The sequence below is a fragment of the Apaloderma vittatum genome, unplaced genomic scaffold (assembly GCF_000703405.1).
Source record: "Apaloderma vittatum isolate BGI_N311 unplaced genomic scaffold, ASM70340v1 scaffold20835, whole genome shotgun sequence".
NCBI classification, from domain to species: domain Eukaryota; kingdom Metazoa; phylum Chordata; class Aves; order Trogoniformes; family Trogonidae; genus Apaloderma; species Apaloderma vittatum.
In genome coordinates, this window is record NW_009717906.1 from 1 (window position 1) to 20,056 (window position 20,056).

At 40.5% G+C, this 20,056-nt stretch overlaps 1 protein-coding gene across 1 annotated transcript; it reads left to right on the forward strand.

Moving 5' to 3' along the window:
* Positions 1–6,015: 6,015 nt before the first annotated feature.
* Positions 6,016–19,339, forward strand: LOC104268651 (epidermal growth factor-like protein 6; the record flags this gene model as incomplete). The annotated part of the gene is made up of 6 exons (XM_009870085.1): positions 6,016–6,128; positions 7,859–7,951; positions 10,695–10,814; positions 14,554–14,673; positions 17,396–17,530; positions 19,217–19,339. Coding segments are annotated over 6 exons (704 nt in total), but the record flags the coding sequence as incomplete, so codon positions are not given.
* Positions 19,340–20,056: the final 717 nt, after the last annotated feature.

The following is a 20,056-nucleotide window of genomic DNA, read 5'->3' on the forward strand; positions in this document are numbered from 1 at the left end:
GGGGTGCTCAGCGATGGGCTTTAGTGCTGGGCTTGGAGGTGTCAGGTTAGCGGTTGGACTCGGTGGTCTCAAAGGTCTATTCAAAGTGAAACAATTCTGTGGTTATATGGATAATTATATGCGAAAATGATCCATTTCGTTTGAGATCCGAATGAAGAGAACAGCAGCACCGCATGCAGGAAAAGCTGTAGGCTTTGGTTTGCTTGTCTGAACAGGTGCTTTAAAGTTATCCCACTGTGACACCTCTGCAGAGACCGGTACGCCTCCAAAACAGAGTGAGATTTTGACAGAAGATAAATAAAACTGTTTAATTGAAGTTAAGTAATTCGAATGTTCCCCGTCCCGGTTTTCCAGAAGCAAATGAAAAGCTGTAAGTGTGGAGGCAAGGGAGTAGTACCCAGTGAAAGGACAGTTCATAGCAATCGGGGATGAAGCCTTCAAGATGTGGTGTGGTTTATTTGTTTAAGTACCAAATTTGTGAATGGGAATGTTTATGATCAACAAGTGACGTTGTCCCGTTCCAGGACATGCAGGATGATCTGCTCCTCAAGAATGGGAAGTTTATCAACTCCAGACCTCCTCTTATAGAAAACACATTTGCTCTCAAAACAGAGCTCTGTTTAAATAGTGTTAGTGATCTCTTGATGTTGCAGATTTGCATTTCAAACACTTCGAAAGGTGCTAAACCCCAAAACAAGAGCCTTTATGTGACTTGGAGTTAGCTGAAGCCACCCGAGAGTGATGTGTTCAGTTAAAAAAGATATTATTTCATTGAATGAGTTGGGAAACCTATATCCTACCTGAAACTGATTGCCCTACAGCCTGTCTTGTCCACAGTGATGCTGGCTGATGGTGGTTGGTGGTATCTCTCTTTACCACCAAGGTTGTCACCCTGCCTTTTCCGTTCAGAGGAAGGGGGGAAAAAAAAGATTTTTCAAATGTCTTCATGGAAGCCTTGGATGACAGAGGATTCAAATTTAAGAAGACAAAGAAATCCTATCTAATCTGAAGAGCTAGGAAGAGGAACAGAGAATAATAAAAATTAGAATCAGTTTTGAAAGACTGAATTAATTATGATTATTTTTGTCTCTTAGAAGCATAACTTTCATACCTGGACCTCTAACCTTTCTGCTCTAAGCACTTTCTTTAATGAGTTTGGTGGCCACATGAAGCCTTAAAGAAGGAATTTCTGCAAGTCCAAGCTAAACTTCATTTGGTGTTTTGGGGAGGATTCACAGTGAAGCAGGACTGTTTGCATGTTGAGTGCCTGAAACTGGCTGAAGGGATATCTAAGACATCGTAATTAAAAGACAATAGCTGACACTTTTGTGGTTTTATTTAATATGACTATAGATGAACTTCTTACTCGAAGGAAGTCGCCCATCAAATAAACATGTAAAACCAAACAAAACCAAAAAAAACCCAACCAACCACAACAAAAAAACCCCTATGCCTTAATTTCACAAAGTATTCAATTTTTTTTCTGCATGATATACACTCTTAATAAGACTTCTTAGAAATTTCTTTTAAATTGTTAAATTTAAATTTTTTAAATTGTGAGATACCATCCTTTTGTCCTTCTTAATATACCAGTTGATCAAAATGTTGAGGTTTGTGTTAATTGGTTTTTGTTAGCAACAATGTCCAGATTTTTTCTTAGAGAAAAATTAAAGAAAGGGATAATATCCTGTCTTTGAAAAGCTGCTAATAATACAATTTTAACTTCCCCACCTCCAGCAGCAGGCAGCTGTGATCTTATGGAAACAGTGCTCTAAATCTATTCAGCAGCTGTTTCTTGAAGGAAAAAAAAAAAAAAGGAAAAAGGCAAAAGCTCATGAATATTCCTTTCCAGAGGAAACTTTGGTGAAAGGCCTAAGATTGGTAGGATTAGTAGGACTTGAAAACAAATGTGTTAACTCAAACCATACCTGACTTGATCTACCCACCTGGTTAAATTAAGCTTTTGAAGTCTTGCTTGCTCATCCTCTGCAGCTGCCGCTGTCACATTACTCCCTGCAAGTGAGGCTTACACCACTCATAATCACTGGCCAGGAGAACATGGGAAGGAAATGTTTTCACCTTTGGGATTTTTATTTTTTTTTAATTTTAGCTGTTTACATTAGCTGTTGCTAATGAGGATTACAGTCCAGGACAGCTATCAGCCCGGTTACTATGGTTGAAATTTTTTGACTGCCTGTTGGTATACAGGCATCTTTAGTAGCTTGGGTTTGGCCTAGGTCATAAACTAATTTTGAGAAACTGATGCAATTTAAAACTATTTTCTTATTTTATAGAATGAAACAACAAAAAAGGGGGATAAGGGATGGCAGGGAGAGTCTGTTGGACAAGCAAGTCCTAACATTCAGGTGTGCTTTATTCCCCCACTTTCACCCATTACTGTACTTGTAATATTTTCCATTCCTTAAACTGCTGGGGATATCAGTTCTACCCTATCAATCAACCTTGCTCCACTGGAAGATCTATCTAACCACTCAATCAGTGGAGCACGTGAACTTTCTGAGCATGTTTTACTGTAAACATATTTTCTTTCTTAATATCAGACTGAGTGAATCACTGCAAGAAGTCAAAGGTACTCTGTAGTAGTTTAAGATCTGTCTTCACATCACACACCCAATTTATTTTGCCTGCTGCTCACACCACAGTAGGTATAGAGTTACGTACTTATCTTGTCCTGGTCAGTATTTGAATACTTTGCTCTGCATTGGTCTGACTTCTGGGACAGAATTCGTAATCTTTGTATTACTCCAGAACGGAACACTTTTTTTTCAGCAGCAGCTGAATAAATGGGACATAATGTCATTCATGCCTATGTTTGTATCATTACGGATGACATTAGGTCTTCCTCAGTTTGTGAAAGAGGCTGTGAACCCTAAAATTCAGTAGGAGTTGTTCTCCTGATTCTCCAGTGCTCTTCAAGACTCTCACCCCTCTCCTAGCTGTGTTCATATTCTTGTACCCCACTCAGAGTATTAATGGACAGTAGCACAAGAGCAAATTGATTTAAATTGGTCTTTCTCTTAACAAGCTCTTCTCTTTCTCTCGAACTGCCTGACATATAGTAGGAAAGGATCACATCCCCACTCAGCTTTTGATTTCCAAGTTCTCATCCTTTACAATTCCTCAATCATTCTTCATAGCTTTTATCATCGTATATACCATACATAATTTATATATTCTTCACCATGGATAATAAGAACTACATGCAATACAACCTAGTATGGCAGCAGTAGAACTCTCCTGGAGTTTTGACTGGAGCACCTGAGGGACCCACCCATTTTATAATGGTGCTAGTTGCTCACGGTGTTCTTGTGACAGCTGATACAGCCACCTCTTTCCTTCTGTCACTTCAGCTAAGGAGGTCCTGACCACTAGAAATGTGGAGACAGCTCTTGCCACTGACCTGCACAGCAGATTCTTCAAGACCAGGATGTTTTGCACACTGAGCAGCAACTAGCATAGCAGTCTCACGCTCCCTGTGAAATCCTATACAAATATTGCATAGGGAAGGACCAGAAATGTCCTGTGCCTCCAGTCTGCATTACTTTTCCCCTGGCATCCAGGAGGATCCATGTGACATTCTCCCAGAAAAGATCTTTCCTTCCTGAAAGGATCTCCTCTTTCTAAGTTTCTTTCTTTTGCACAAAATTCTGAACTCCTGACAGCAATAGCTGTGGTTCTTTGCAGGTCAGAGGGACTAACCTGGCAAAAACTGGTGTTCCTCCCAGATTTTGGGATCCAGGCATGCTTTCAATGATCTAGTTGACCTTCCCACTGCCAAAGGTAGGGTTTAACTTTGTGCTCATTTTGGAAATCAGAACAGGTGAAAGACCTCAGCTAGGGCAGTATCTATAAAGTGCAGCTATATTAATCTTATTTGTATTTATATGGAACACTTACCAGTTTCAAGACAAATCTGCACTGAAATCATGTGAATACTTTGTAAACACACTTTCATTATTTGATTTGAATTATTTGAATTATTAAATAAAATGTTACCAAATGAGTGTGTCTTCCTGTGAAAATGAGCCCCTTTTGGAAAGCAATGAGATCCTTCAAGCTTTAGGCATTTTTTAATCTTCCAGGGGAGTCATAACACTCTCCAGCTTCATTCAAGGGGATTTTCGGGGATGTAAGCAGAATATACATTTATTATCCAGGTGAATTCAAGGGCACTTTCTGTCTTAGAAGCAGTATGTATATTCTTTCAAACTGCATGTCTGGGTTGATGGCAAAGGATAGGTGACTTCAGAACAACTTATTCCAACACCGAAGTCTTTTTACTTGCCAGGTGACACGAGAACCATCTCTTCATTCAGGATATCTCAGATACATGATGTTATGCATTTCCTCTGAATTCCCTTCTCTTTCCACTGGTTCTGCTGCTAAAGAAAACTCTGAAGCTATGTCTCATATCTTGAAGTGCATATGTATATTTATTTTACTAGCTTCCTTTAGTGATATTTGCAGTAACTGTTCCAATACAAGTGCAACCCTTGCAGACAAGCACAGGAGGCTCTGTGCAGAGCACTGCTGTAAGGTAACAAAGCAACATCTCTACCATCCATCAGACTAAAAAATGCAAAAGTTCCTGTCCTCTTGACATTTTTTCCATTTTTCTTGCCCCATGAGGATGTTTGTTGATGTGTATTGGCCCCATCAATACCCCAAGTCACTTACTATGAAACTTGCAGATAAGGTATTTTCTTTGGACTCTTGGCCCGTAAAAAGAAGTGGGGACAGGGGTTTTTGGATAAAGAGACTTTCATAAAGGGGACAGGCATGTGTAATGCAGAACTTACGTAACAACAAGCAGAGGGAGAACTGGAGTCACAGCACCTGTTGGAGTATAGAAGAGTATAGAAGACTTCTACAATTGTGGATTTCCATCAGATGTACAATTCTGGCAACTTACGTTGTAGGTTTTCCAACTCTTGCAGCTGTTGATCTGCACAATGACTTTGACTCCCCTCTGGGCTTATTGACAGATTAAATTAAGGCTAATTTGTATGGTCAGACAGTCCCATGCAATCGGAATGCAATTTTGCACTTACGGAATCAACTTGCACTTATGCAGTAGATACGAGCCTTCAACTCACTCACTTTTATGATGCTGACTGATGTTCAGAAAGACGCTTTCTTTTGGAATCGGTGTTTCATCAACCAAAGCAATAGTGCTGTCAGATAGGATGTCATATATTTGATCCAGGTTCTTCACGTGTCACAAGCTGTAGCAGACCCGTTGACTTCACTGTTTTTAAAAATTATGCATTCTAGCAGGGGACCTGGCTGTATTTTTAACCTTTGCCTTGTTTCTCTTTACAAAGGATTTATGTTGCAAAGTTAATTTATTGCAGATGAAATGTTCCCATCTCCCCTGTTTCTCCAACCAAATGCAACTTTGCGTTCCCATCTAGGAACACTGCCCTAGGTTCAGTGAAATGAAAATGTCCAACAGTGGATAAAACATAAGGGAAATGTATGAAGGGGAATATGGGGCAATGGATTAGCCACAAAGATGATGAAGGGAGTGGAACATCTCCCTCATGAGGAAAGGCTGAAGGAGCTGGGTCTCTTTAGCTTGGAGAAGAGGAGGCTGAAGCGTGACCTCGTTAATGTTTATAAATCTGTAAAGGGTGAGTGTCAAGAGGATGGAGCCAGGCTCTTTTCAGTGGGGTCCAATGGTAGGACAAGGGGCAATGGATGCAAGCTGGAACATAGGAGGTTCCACAAAAATATTGGGAAAAACTTTTTCCCTGTGAGGGTGACAGAGCCCTGGCACAGGCTGCCCAGGGAGGTTGTGGAGTCTCCTTCTCTGGAGACTTTCAAAACCCGCCTGGATGCGTTCCTGTGTGACCTACTGTAGGTGATCCTGCTCTGTCGGGGGGCCTGGACTAGATGATCTTTCGAGGTCCCTTCCAACCCCTGACATTCTGTGATTCTGTGGATTAAAGTACGTTTGCCTGCTGGAGTTAGTGTTTATCCTTCCTTACGCAGCTCAAGAGCTCGTGGGCAGCTGGTGGCTGTGAGCCAGCCTGGGGTCTGTCGCTATGGTTCTAGGTTGGATTGCTGTTATGGCTGGAAAAAGAACAACAAGGGCCACTGTGAAGGTAAAATTAACACTTTATGCTTTTATCCCCTCCATGGATGTGTATTTGGTAGTAACGAAGGGATTTCATGTATGTCTGCCAGAAATTGTAGAAAGAAATCTTCTGAGGAGTTAAATGTGAATGAAACATGTTTGAGAGACCATCTCCTCAAAAAAGAAGAGCTTTGGATAAATAATACCAAAGCGTAGAATTCTTAGGTCCAGAAGGGCACATCTGTTCTAACCTCCTGCATAGCCCTGGTCAGTGCCTAGACTGTCAGAGCGGTTGACTAAGTGCCAAAAATGCAGTGTTTTCTAATGCTACATATGGACTCCTAAAGTGATTTTCTGTACTTTATCTTCAGAGTACACAGCCTCTGAGAACCAGGAGGTTTAAACTTTCTGAAAATGTAAATAAAACCCAAGCATTAAGTGCACCGGACTTGAGCTTGAGCAGCCAACCAGTGTTCTGGTCTGTGGATGACTGGCGTAATGGAGAATCAGTGACTCTTAACACATTTCTCATTTGTAAAAGGGTTACAGAGCCCAAGGAGAAAGTGACATGGAATCTCTCTCTAGCTGTACTGGGGCAAAACATAACAAAATAAAAAAAATACATATTTTGGGAATCTTCTTCATATATTGCACCTGTTGTCCCAGAGAGTTTGGCATTGTACATCTGGTGAGTTTGAGCAGAGACTTAGGGTTATTCATTGCTGAAAATGAAAAAAAACAGTATCTAAAAGGGAAAGATGTCAAAGTGACTTTCTTATCTAGATAGAGCATGTCAGTTTAAAAAACAAAAAAAAGTGATTAATACCTTTATTAATTAATTTCTGCATTGTTTAATAGCACCTTAGTTTTGATGAGAAATTTGCCTGGAGGGACAAGTGGCAAATGTAACCTTGATCAGCCAGTGGAGTAGGTTTTACAAGGTAGTGAGATGCACATGCTGGTGCACGCTCTTTTGGGATTTTTTTCCAGAGCTAGTCTCAATTTAACTGCATGTTTGGTTTACTTCTCCTGAATAACTCTAATGTCACCAATCACATTGGCTTTAGGAGCCTTAAGCTGTATAAAAGTCAGTGTTTCATTTCTGACTGATGATCCAGAGAGCTGAGAGTTAGAAAATGTTTACTTTTTAATGCATCCAGGCTCAGCATAGCCCTCTCAAATCAGTGTAAACCTGATAGTTATAGTTATTGGGATGTGTGGTAAGGATGGTTGCCTGAAATATGTGCTCTGGATGTTCCACCATGGGATGGACATGTTCCTCAGTTGTAACTGAGGAGGTCCAAGACTGGAAAACTGCTGTAGGACAGTGTGTCTCCTCTGGCTTCAGCAGAGCGCTGTTGCCTCTTTCCTACTTAAGATGCTAAGTGTAGCAAGTCGAGCTGCCAGCTGGCTGCTTCTCACATAGGCTTCTTAAATATAGGAAACAGGCAAGAATACAAAACTAAATGTGAATCATAAGCATGGCAGAAAAAGCATGAGGGAGAGAGCTAGAAGAAGTCTCTTCTTTTTCAGGTAAACCTGGAAAAGCACACAGTCATGTAATCCGTGCTAGTATCACCTTTCTCAAGCAGAAAAAAAGTTCTGATGTAAATACCATGCCCAAACTGGAGGCAAAGGTATGAGGATGTTGAACTTGTGCTGCAAGCTTTTTAGGGAACTAGGCAGGGCAAAAAGTTCTCAAATATAGTATTTCTAACTTTTTTCTTTTTCTTTCCTTTCTCTGCCTGACCCCGCCAGCTGTCTGTGGACATGGCTGCAAGTACGGCGAGTGCATGGGACCAAACAAGTGCAAATGTTTCCCTGGATTTACAGGGAAAACCTGTAATCAAGGTTTGTGCACATGGGGATATTACTCCAGAAAGTAGACTGTTGATGTTCTGTCTCCTTATCTTGTAGAATGGATTGTGTCATCTTTCAGAATAGTAAAACAAGGTATTTTCTTGTTTATGTAAAAGAGCTTAGAGTTTAAGGCTCTTGCATTTCCAGCATCCCAGGCAAGCTCTAAGCCTCATTTAGCACACAGAAGTTTGAACTATGGCATATATGTCCTGCAGGCTGATGACAAAGGCAAATTGTCATATTTATAGTCAGAGGATTAAGGCATGGAGAGATAATATAGGAAATCATTGGAAGAGATGGATGTCAAATCCGTGACCCATGTTATTTTCTTAACTAGCAACCCATCTTAATTTCTTAAAAAACCTTTCTATCAGAAAGACATGCAATTAAATACCGGACATGTAATTTCTCAAACTGCCTGGGCAAATGCTGTCTGTTTGCATACGCTGATTGGTATTTCTGAGAAACACAATTTGGAGTCTTTAGAACTGCATATTCAGAACATTTGAATGCACTACTTTCCCTCCGTAAATTTGCAGTTAGACATGGAAATATTTCAGCTGACACACTGGTGAGAACTCAAGCTTTTTTCTTCTTGTTCCAATATATGAGATCCCTGTGTTGGATGTTTCCTTGAAAACATTGCATTGGCGTACTAAGCACACTCATGTTTTTCAGAGTCAGACCTGTTTATTACGCAGTATCTTTCAAACAATATACTGTAAAGTTATACTGTTAAATATTTTGGAGAACTCCGTCTTTTGCACTTTTGATGTTTCTCAAGGGGGTAGAAGTTAATTCCTCAATACTACTAGAGAGGCAAGTGAAGCAGCAGCCATGGTTGCACATAACAGATATTTAGGTATCGTTTACAACTTCAGCCTTTAAACCCAGAAGCTGAAACACAAAAATGATTTGGCAGCTTGAAAGTTACCAAAAGGCAACAGAGAAGTCGCCAGCTTTTATTTATTTATTTTTTTTGTGCAGTAACTCCAGCTGCATTTGACGTGCCCTCTGTGGGCAGGCACATCAGTTTTGCACACTTGCAGTCGAATCAGAGTCTGAGGCTTGGTGGAAGCACCACACAGACCTACAAGTTCAAAGTGACTCTTAGCTCCCTGGGCTCTTCTACATTCTGAAGCAGGGCCAGGAATTTTTTAGTAAAGTGGTGGCTGGCGCAGGCCAGAAATATCGCCAACCTGTTTCAATAGTATAGCCGGGTAGGCTAGTGGTCATGTTCCAGCAGCCAGGAATGCTCAGAGCCTTTTTTATTTCACTGGCAGATGTAGCTTTGGTGTGTCCTTACAGCAGAATGCCCTGCTGAGCAGGCTCAACAGGAGCTAACTAAAATAACAGAGATAAGGGAACTGTATTAGTCTGCCACTAAGCCTGAGCTAAATTAGCCTTATCTCCATAGGTTCTCTTTTAGAGCTGTGTATGTTATCTATGCGATACTGTGTGTTGTGCAAGATAAGTGCAGCTAAGCACTTTTGAAATATATCATCTAAGTGGAATAACTTTTGTTCCCTAGTTTCTTTGTTAAGAGAGTCTTGGCTGTTTAGTGGAGCCACAGTAGCACAAAAATCCAGTGTGATTTGTAAGCTGATAGGTTCTCCTTTTTCAAACAGACCCTGTGATTAAATAATAGAATGCAGTCCTCTTTTTCTTCCCTAGACTGAGCTGTACCAAACAGTTCTGCACACGTATAACCTCCACAAAGTTTGTGCTTTGAGTGGTCTGGAATTTTTCCTGTGGTCTGCAGCATGCATGGACGTGAGGACACATGCTTCTCCCATTAGAAGTGGAGCAGCACAAGCTCAGTGCTTGCTTGGAGAGTTGCATCTTTTTGAAATTATATTATTGGTCATACGTACCATTAAACACGTGCTGAATGGGCTGTATATGCTGGTGCATTCTGTTAATGTGTTCTTACTGTTTACTAATCAGTTTTCAAAATACAAGAGGTGGAGGTGTCAGTTCACAGAAGTCATAAGTACAGATGTTTTCCCTTTGTCAGAAGACCAATGCTGTTGTCAGCCCTGCTCTGCCTATACCACATAAACTTTTTAGGATTCTAGTTTTCTCCCTGTGAAGGATAGCTATTGTGAATTTAAAATTAACTTAGTCTGCACAGCTTTTTAAATCCTGGATGTTGAGAAGGTTTTAGGATGCTTTTATTCTCAGGATTCTGAGATTTTTGAGATTTGTCCTCTTATTCTTAAATTCACGTAATTCTTATCATATCTTGTATTTCATTTCTACTACTGATAACCTTAGTGCCAATGTGTAGCTCAGAAAAAATAAGTAAATCTTGATTTCGCTTTATCTCAAGCTGATTTGCTGTTCTTTGTCTCATGTTTTTGCCTTTCTAATGCAGAGGTCAACTGGAGGGCTAAAATCTCCAGCTAGAATTAGGGAAGTCCAGCTGAATAACTCCCAGAAAAGAGACTAACTGCAATTCTCTCCCCACCCCTCCACCTCTTCCTAACAAGCTGCCAGATGTGGCCAGAATTTGCATTAGTTTTTCAGATGTAGAAGCATGCGTATGTTAGTTTTGCTAGCAGTCTTGCAGCCAGTTGGATTGCTAAACTCTCATCTTGCAAGGATCTGGCTCATTTTCAATCCAGATGATTTTACTGTGGGGAATTCAAGCCATTAGACAATACTCTCCACGAATATGTACAAATATATGTATGCAGACCCAGCACTCACTTCATTTCAATGACTTCTGCAGATCTGAACGAATGTGGACTGAAACCACGTCCCTGTGAACACAGATGTATGAACACACATGGCAGCTACAAGTGCTATTGTCTCAGCGGGTACATGCTTGTGCCAGACGGCACATGTGCAAGTAAGTAACAGAGCTGATAGGACGAGCACACTGAAATCATCTAATCACATTTGATCCCAGCAGGTTTTTCTTCCTGTGGTGAGTGGATTTAGCTTACGCAGGATAGGGTCTTTGCCTCAGCTTTCTGGTACTGCGAGCAGCTGAAAGAGGCCTTCTGTTTAGCAGTACCTGCATAAAGTAAACTAGGTCATACTTGTATTTTGGCGTTCAGGGGAATTTTTGTCCTGCTAGCAGTAAAAATCTTTGATAGCATTACTTCAGTTGAAGGAAGGCTAGTAGAACCTTGGTGCACCGTCCTGTTAATTCATCTGTTGAATATGGATGAATGAATCTATCCAAGCAAAGCACAAATACAGATGACTTTTTACTGTGCTGAGTTTCATGCCATTATTCCCTGCTTTACCTTTCTGTGCTCCCTAATTTATCTGTGTGTTGCTGCTAGCTTCTTGCAAATACTTGTTCATTGAGCTAAGGCTCAATGCAACTGTATTTCTACCTGTTTTCTTTGTCTTTAAGCCAGCATGTAAATGCAAACATTCTGCTTTCCTAGCCAACTTGATTCTTCAGACCTGAGGAAGCTTCTTATTTTTCAATGACACCGTTTTGCTTGCAGAAAATAATCTTTTTTATCACCTGAGCTGTTCCATGTAGGTGTTTTGGCTTTGAATTTCTTAAAAGCCTAAGTATTGTAGTGACAGCCCTTTATGGAGTCCACTAGACTGGAGCAGATGCATCAGTTGGACAAGGAAGCTAGATGGTCTCAACACTGGAGCATCTGCTTGAAAGATCTGTCCTAAACCAATGGACCCAGCTGTATGGGCCACAGCACAATCTGTCCCATAGATATGACAGAAAACCATGGACTCTGAAAGCTTTTGATCTCTGAACTTTGGAGACAACCATTCACCAGGCAGGGTGTCCATGGGGCAAGATTTGCTGGCAGCCTGGGATAACTGGAAAAATACCCAGCTTTGGCAAATGCTCACAGGAGTGCAGGGGCTGAAGCCCTGGGGCAAGTAAGAAAGACAGAGCTCCTACTCTCTGTCTTGGCAGGGAGACTGAAGTTGCTGTGAAAGACACCTGGGGATGGAACTTTTGGAGGTTTCCTTACCCTGCATCACAGCTCAGGTTTGGGCCTCTGCATTACTAAGTACGGTGTGTTTCTGCGGCAGATAACAGCTGCAGGGCCCTGAGATCCCTGAGAAATTGATATATATATTCCTTCTGTTTCATCCAAGATAATTTGTGTACTGCTGACATCGTATGCCAAGCAGTTTTCAGTAAGGCCATTGTGTTATGGGCAGCTGAAGTTGGCAGAAGCCAGAACTACAGCCAAAAGGAACTACCCTTGGAGCCCAGCAGCAGCTTTGTCCTCATCCTCCCTCACTCTTGCCCCTCTGAGCACAAACGCTTCCTGCAGCTGTGGTTCTGAACCAAGTTAGAAAATCAGATCCAGACTGTAACAATATTTCTGCTGCATTAATTTTATGCCAGTCTTAGTTCAGGACTTGTTTCCTGATTTAAGAAACTGCATTTGTACCAAATCTGTATCAAATGTGCAGTTGCATCATCTCTTGTTTAAGTCAGCACAAAGCGCTGAATTTCTCAGTGGCAGTGGTGGCCAGTGTTGAGTATATACGAAAAAGTTGCTTGAGCAGCTGTGAGCCCTGAAGCTTGCATTTCAATTTGGCACATGGAAACATTATTTCACAGTGGAACCCCTACAAATACTGACACAGAGTGAAACCAAATTTCAGGGGGAAAACCAGGTTTCCCATAGAAGGGAAGTCTTTATTCTTCACAGCTCTAGTTAAGGAGGCAAAAAATGTTCATCTAACTTGTGCTTCATTAACTCAACCTTTAGCCACCTCTCAGTTCTGAAGAACTGCTTATTTTCTTAAGCAGAAACTATGGTTATGAAATGAAGTAGTAAATTATTTTCTCAAGTTTAGTAGCCTCCCATTGCACTTGATGCTAACTTAAGCTTGCGCTCAGATGAAATGCTAGGTTATTTAACCAACTGTATAATGCTCATCATTTTATTCAACATTTTGAGCATATCGTTGTTCCTTTTGAATCAGATTCACTATGATGTAAGTCTCCTCAGTGAGATGAAGTCCACCTGAGCTGTCAGGCTTATCTGCAACAAAGCCAAAGCTGTAGCTGCATATGCACCTCATTGCCTTTTCTATACACTGTTTTTAAGCACCATTCTGAAAGTGCTGGTACCTCTGACTACAAACGTTGCATTTAAAAATAAAATTCATATATTTTTCTACCTAAGCACTGAGACAGTTTCGTATTCTTGCAGTTGGTTTCTCTCTCTAATAAACTGACAGCTGTTCCAGGCTTTCTACTCAAAAAGAACCTGTATACAGTCTTTTCTCTGAACACAAGCAGAGTGAAGTAGCTGGAAATACTTTCTTTGCACACACCTCCATCTGTTCCAGTAAACACTTCTAAATACTGCTTCTCTCCCTGGCATCATAACATTAATGCTTCCTGGATATCTTCAAGATTTTAGAAATATTTCCCTGCATACTTAATCATAGAATCATAGAACGGTTTTGTTTGGAAGGGACTTTAAAAATCATCTGTTTCCAACCCCCCTGCCATAGGCAGGGACACTTCCCACTAGACCAGGGTGCTCAAAGCCCCATCCAGCCCGGCCTTTGACCCGGGATGAAGCAACTTCTCTTGGCAACCTGTTCCAGTGCCTCACCACCATCACAGGAGAGAATTTCTTACTAATGTCTGATCTAAATCTACCTTGCTCTAGTTTAAAACCATTGTCCCTAGTCCTCTAGCTATACACCCTTGTAAGCCCTCCTTTCCCAGTTTTCATGTAGGTCCCCTTCAGGTAGTGGAAGGCTGCTAAAAGGTCTCCACGGAGCCTACTCTTCTCCAGGCTGAACAACCCCAGCTCTCTCAGCTTGTCATCATAGGAGAGGTGCTCCAGCCCTCTGATCATCTTCATGTCCCTTCTGTGGACCCGCTCCAACAGGTCCATGTCCTTCTTATGTTGGGAGCTCTAGAGTTGGGTGCAGTACTCCAGGTGAAGTCTCACAAGAGCAGAGTACGTCAACATTTCTCCTAATTTTCTAGTCTTGGATAGGTCTCTCAGACAGGATCTAGATGCCTACATTTCTACTTATTGGCTAATCAAAATCATCTCAAATAATTCAGGCTCCTAACCAAACTACAGTGACCAAGGCTTGTGTTCTGACTAGTGCCTTGTTAGATTCAGGTATCTGTCCATAAAGGGTCAACATACAGGGCAGTTTCTAAGTTCATCAGGCTAAAGAGTTTTAAAAATCAAGTTCTATACTAGGAGCATATTTAATGGTAAAAACTAAAAACATTTCACTTATGAATAGCACTTTTCTGTAAAATAAAACCATTTCAATGGAAAATGTGAAAACTGCCTTTTTTCTACTTGGAGCACTTCTGTCTCTGAATCTAAAAAGTAGTAGTAAGAAGTCGCAGAACTGGGATCAGAAAAAAAGGAGGAATAAGGGCAGGTGAGGAGAGAAGAAAGCAAGGGGAGTGTAAGATCTCTCTTGGACTCCTGAATTGCTAATGTGATAATATATAGACAACTTGATTTATGATGTATGGAATTTTGTTGTTCTCTTTAATTTTCTGCTTTCATCCAGATCTAACTTCAAGTTAGATCCTAGAATTTTGCTCTTCATTCCTAGAATTTTACTCTTTTTGTTATTTTAAATACTTTTTTCAGGTTCTAGGACATGTGCCATGGCGAATTGCCAATATGGATGTGAAGAAGGCAACGGGGAGGTGCAGTGCCTGTGTCCATCAAGTGGCCTTCAGCTGGGACCAAATGGCAGGACATGCATTGGTATGGTTAGAGAGCTCACTCTCAGCTTCTTTTCTATAGGATCCCCAAAAGCCTTAAGATTCTGGGAAAAGTTTAAGAAGTAGTTCTAGCCCTTGCCACTGGCTTGACTAATGCTTCTTGTTACTTGCAGTGTGATGTAGAGTTTGCGTGGGTTTTTTTATAACTGTGCTTGTAATGCTGGTCCAATAATTCTCAGACCAAGTCTCATCCCTAAAAAATAATTGAATATTTTTATTTTGACATGATTTAGAGTCCTTAACAGATCCAGTTTCTCCCTATGACTGTGATGCCATTAAATAAAATGCTTTGCCTACAGGAAGCTGTCCTACTGACATAATGTGTTACAGGATCTGGGTGTTGGGTTTGGATGGAGTTTTCTTTTATTGTGATGATCCACAGTACAAACTTCTAGATTTTACTCCAGAATCCTCAACATCACTTGAACTGGGAGTTTCCTGTGATAAGGGAAGCATGCTTACAGCACTTGGTAATGTCCTCGGGCATGTTTACATTGTCATCTGACAAAGCAGTGCTACAGCATTGTAATCCAATGCTGAAACCATACCTGTTTTAATATTGAAGTTAAATGAGCTCCTTTCAGAACCCAATAGACATGAAACAAACTCTCCAAAGCAGGGGATGCTCCAGAAACTAGAGGAGAAGGGGCAGTAAAGTGCGTGTCAGGGAGTAGCAGGAGCAGGACAGCCATCTGTAGGTGTCCCTGCTTGAGCAGGGGGTTGGACCAGATGACCTCTAGAGCTCCCTCCCAACCTCAACCATTCTTTGATTCTGTGAAAAAAACTTTTTGTGACAAGTGCTATTTACTAAAATGTCTTTAGCAGCATACCTAATAATATTGAGGATTTTACATATTTTACGTTATTTTTCCATGAAAATGGTGCAGATCCTTCAGATCATAAAGGACAGCTTGGACATAATACCTTACAGACAAAGAAGAACAGTAGCTAATCTATTTCAGCTGCTGCTTACCAACACATGCCGGCTGAATGATTTCTACAGCTTAAAGAATGTTTTAGATGTTGAGATGTTCAACATTCAAACATTAAAAAACAATAGCTCCAATGGCCAAAACATTAGTATACTTAACATGTCAAACAAAAGATTAAGTAAATGTATCAACCAAGAGACACTGCTGTACAGAAGGACAGTTACTGAATTGTTTTCTTTAACACACAACTGTAATATCAAGTCACACAAGTCACATTCGAGGGTTGAATGGACTGGGACTACTTTACCACCTTTAGGAACTATCAAATAAACCCATATGGATACTTGGCTCAACTTCCAAACTATGAAGACTCCAACATGAGAATAGTATTTCATTCTTTCAAATGAAATGAGTTTGTAATTGCAACTGTCCTGCTTTGAGTAATTAGCAGGGCTCTTGGACAACCACCAGTCACATTTTTAACATTTGTTCAAATTATTTAAGAACTATGTGAAGGCAAACATTGTAGACATACGTAGACAGTAGACAAATGGTTCTCTTAAATCCCTTGAATTTTTCAGACAACTATTTTTGTTCTTTTGTATTGAGTTTATTTTTATTTACCTTGCCCCCTCAAATGAGTTTGGATTAATGTTGATATATATGATAGAAGATAACATAGACAAAAAAGTGCGTCCAGTGGTTGGAAATACTAGACCCTTCTTTCTGCATGGCTTGTGGTATGTCCATATCTAAAATGGGAAGGCATCTTCCTGCTGTATAGCATAGTATTAATGTATTATAAGATTCTCTAATACTCTGGTATTAGTGACAGAAGGACTATAAACAGATAAGCATTTGAAGATCCTTGCTATTAATCTCAGCTTAATCCTCCTAAGAAGTTGCGTTATTGCTGCACCTGCAGAGCAGCATATTGATGTGCTTCCCTTCTCCTCTTTGATGTGTGCATAGGCAAAGGATTCTATGATTCTGTGATCCCCTGAGCTCTGTAAAAGAATGGTAGAAATGATAGAAAGACTGACTGTGGTGTCCAGAAGCACTTCACAGTAGTTCTAAGCTGTAAAGGGCAGCAGCATGGCATGATGGATGACGTGCAAAGTTACTGCTCTCTGCTAAAATGTGATAGTGAAGGACAAATGCCAACTATCGTAATGGGCACTATCTTAAATTTGGTGTTACAGCAAAACAAATTACTAACATTTAATTACAATGGTTGTTGAATAATGTTCTTAGGTTTCTCCCATACCAAGCTTCCTCCTCCTCTCTCCAAAACATCTGTCCCTGTCTTCTACCTTGCTGGGCAGACGACTCAGTCTGGAAATTCTCTCCCCATCCAGCAAAGGGAGGTGCAGAGATTAAGTAGAAGAGCTGCTGCTGCTCTCGGTTTCCTGTTTCTGGGGCTTTCTCTTCAACTATTCTCTGACATTTCCTTTCTCAGGGAAGTGATGGAATTTGTGGAGTACCTCCTGCCCCTGCTTCATGACCTTAGGGCAAATCATTGTCCCCACTATGAGTTACCTCAGCTTTTACTGTGAGAGGTGTCAAAATCTTCCATAAAGCCAGTTCACATTTTGCTGCTTCATTCATATGAGCATATGTAAAAGCCATCCCCAAGTGTGAAATCATAGGACTTACTTGTTAAACAGCTTGTAATAGCCAAAACTGAACCATTCCTGTGCAAATCCCAACTAGTTGGTGCTTTCCCGTTTTACCTTCTTATGGATCTGACCAGCATCCCTTCTCCTGCTTCAGACATCGATGAATGTTCCACTGGCAAAGCTGTCTGCTCTTACAACCGCAGATGCGTCAACACATTTGGAAGCTACTACTGCAAGTGCCAGTTTGGTTATGAACTGAAATACATCAGCGGCCGTTATGACTGTGTAGGTAAGATTTAGCCCATGAATTTTCCTTCTTCATTCTTTTCATTGCCACACTGTGCCTCTTCACTGTCACTGACTGAAGCATGTTGGCCTGGTCTGGGGATACTGCCTCAGAAATGGTTAAAAGTTGTCACACTAAAAATATGCTTGATGACGCTTTGAATTTCAAGCTGGGTTTTCTCTGTGGCCTTATGAAAAAATGGCACTTGCACATTAAATTGCCTCAATGTACCAAGGCAAGATGTGCAAGGGCTTGGAGGAAGTTAGCAACATTTGACTGCAAAGAAGTGCCATTTCTAGTACAGATTTAGTTAAAAGAGCCATTTTTTGTCCTCTTGGCTTTCAACCTGTGATGAACAAGGAGTTCCACAATACTTTTCTTTTTTTTTTTTTGTGGCATTAATGAGGAATGTGAATCAAGTGCCTTCATGACTGTCAAAACAGTTGTTTGGATGAACAGTACAGAACTATTTTTTAAAGAAGTATGAAAATAGTAGGTTTTAATTACTTTCCAGGTCTCTCTTGCATGCCTGAGTTTTTCCCAAACAAAAATAAATACAGGCAAAAAGTTATCTAGACATGCCCAGGTGTTAAAACAAATGTCAAAACACCTTTACTCCTGTTTCAGTCCATTAGCTCAGTGGTGGAACAGCAAAATGCAAGTTACTGCAGCGGGCACTGCAGTGGTATTGTTCAAGGAGTTGACAACATGAGGGTGTGGAAGGGTTGGAGCTCGTACAGGAAGTGCATACAAAAGAGAATTCATGGGTTTTGTTTATGTTTTCTTGGTCTTGGGAGTTAGGGGAGGGAGGGAGATTATAAGGCAAGGTTTGGAGACTCAAGTTTGCATTTGCTCTTGTAAGCAAACCCCGAGAATCTTAATGTGGAAAAAGTACTTACTTTTTCCTACAATATGTGTGCATGCAGGAAAAACTGGAGAGGCCACAGTCGTCTGAATGTTACTCTCAGACATACTATATTTTTGAGTCAGTCTGATACTGTCTCCTACCAACTTAGATTATGAGAGGACCTGTCAGCTGCTAAAAATGGAAGCAATCTGGATAAAATGCAAGTGGTGCAAAAATTTGTGCACCAACTTGGCTCCCTCATGTGGGAGAAATCAGAAGCATCTTTGTGATATAGCAAAATAAGGGAAAAGGAGAACAAAACTGATTACTCTTGATGCCTGTACATTTTGATGTCAGTTGAATATAGTATTTTCTACTGAATTTTTCCTGATTATACTTTTTTTGTACAGCATCATATGTATGCTGGAATGTTAGATAGAAAATCTCAGCATCTTGGCATGCTCAGGTTTATTTTCCATTGCATTTCTTCTAGAGGGAATGAAAGAATGAGAAGGGTTTGGTGAACTGTTTTTTAATTGACGTCTTTTGCATTTTGTTAATGGAAGAGTGTGTACAACCTACAGTTTGTTCTGTCAGAAAAGCACTGTGTTCGCTTTATCTTTTTTGGGGTGCTCTAGATTTTCTATGGATGCCTATGGCAGTACTTGTGCAGTTGGAGCTGACTTTAAGCATTCTCTCCTGGTGTGAGTTCTTCTGCCTCTGATGGTCTCTGAACTGTCTTGCTCTAACACGAGCACTTACCATACCTGGAAACAGATGGCCAGCATAAACAGGTTGTCATGAAGCTCAGATTGCAGTGCAGTTTTCACTGAAGCATTTATATCTTTCCCTATGTGTGACAAATACACACAGGTGTAACCTCCACGCAGAGTGCCTCAACACTGAAGGATCCTTCAAGTGCAAGTGTAAACAGGGCTACCGAGGAAGTGGCTTCGATTGTGCCAGTGAGTACCATTGGATGTCTGGAATAGCACTGCATTATTTTTCTCTAATAATTGATGGTTATAAGGCTAGGAAATGACATGGTGAACGGTGCTGCAATACCAGCCAAGCAAGACCTCTCCACAAAATAATACATTGATTATATGAGCTGTTGCATAGTTAATGCAAGTATGATTTGTTCAAATTCACTTTGCCTATGTGTCCCCAAGTCTCATAATTTCACTAGGAATTGCAAATAGAACAGATAAGTGTATTTGTCCTGAAGAAAAAGAGGAAATAGCTTTAAAAAGTCTGCCATTTTCCTTGGACTCCCACTTGCTCATTAGAGGGCTGTGCAGTCCCTTTCAGAAGAGTATCAAGCTAACTTAGCAACAAGGAAGAGAAGGAAGGAAGGTCACAACTTCTGTGCTAAATTATTTTCACTAATAATTTTGCCTCTGTTTGCCTGTTGAATATTGAAGATCTCCTATAAAGATGTCATTGCCTAGTTCTATCTGAATCCAACCCTCCAAGAAGGAAGGCTGTTCTTGTATTTATATTTAAAATTAACTGTTTTAATTAATACTTTTATTAAATCTGGCAGAGGTTGAATAAATGTCGTTAGAGATGTTTTCTTCAGGAGGACATCTGAGTCCTGCTCAAATTTTTTGAATAAAAGACATTGTGAAAACATTAGGTAGACTTCATTAGGAAATATAATAATATATAACATTATATAT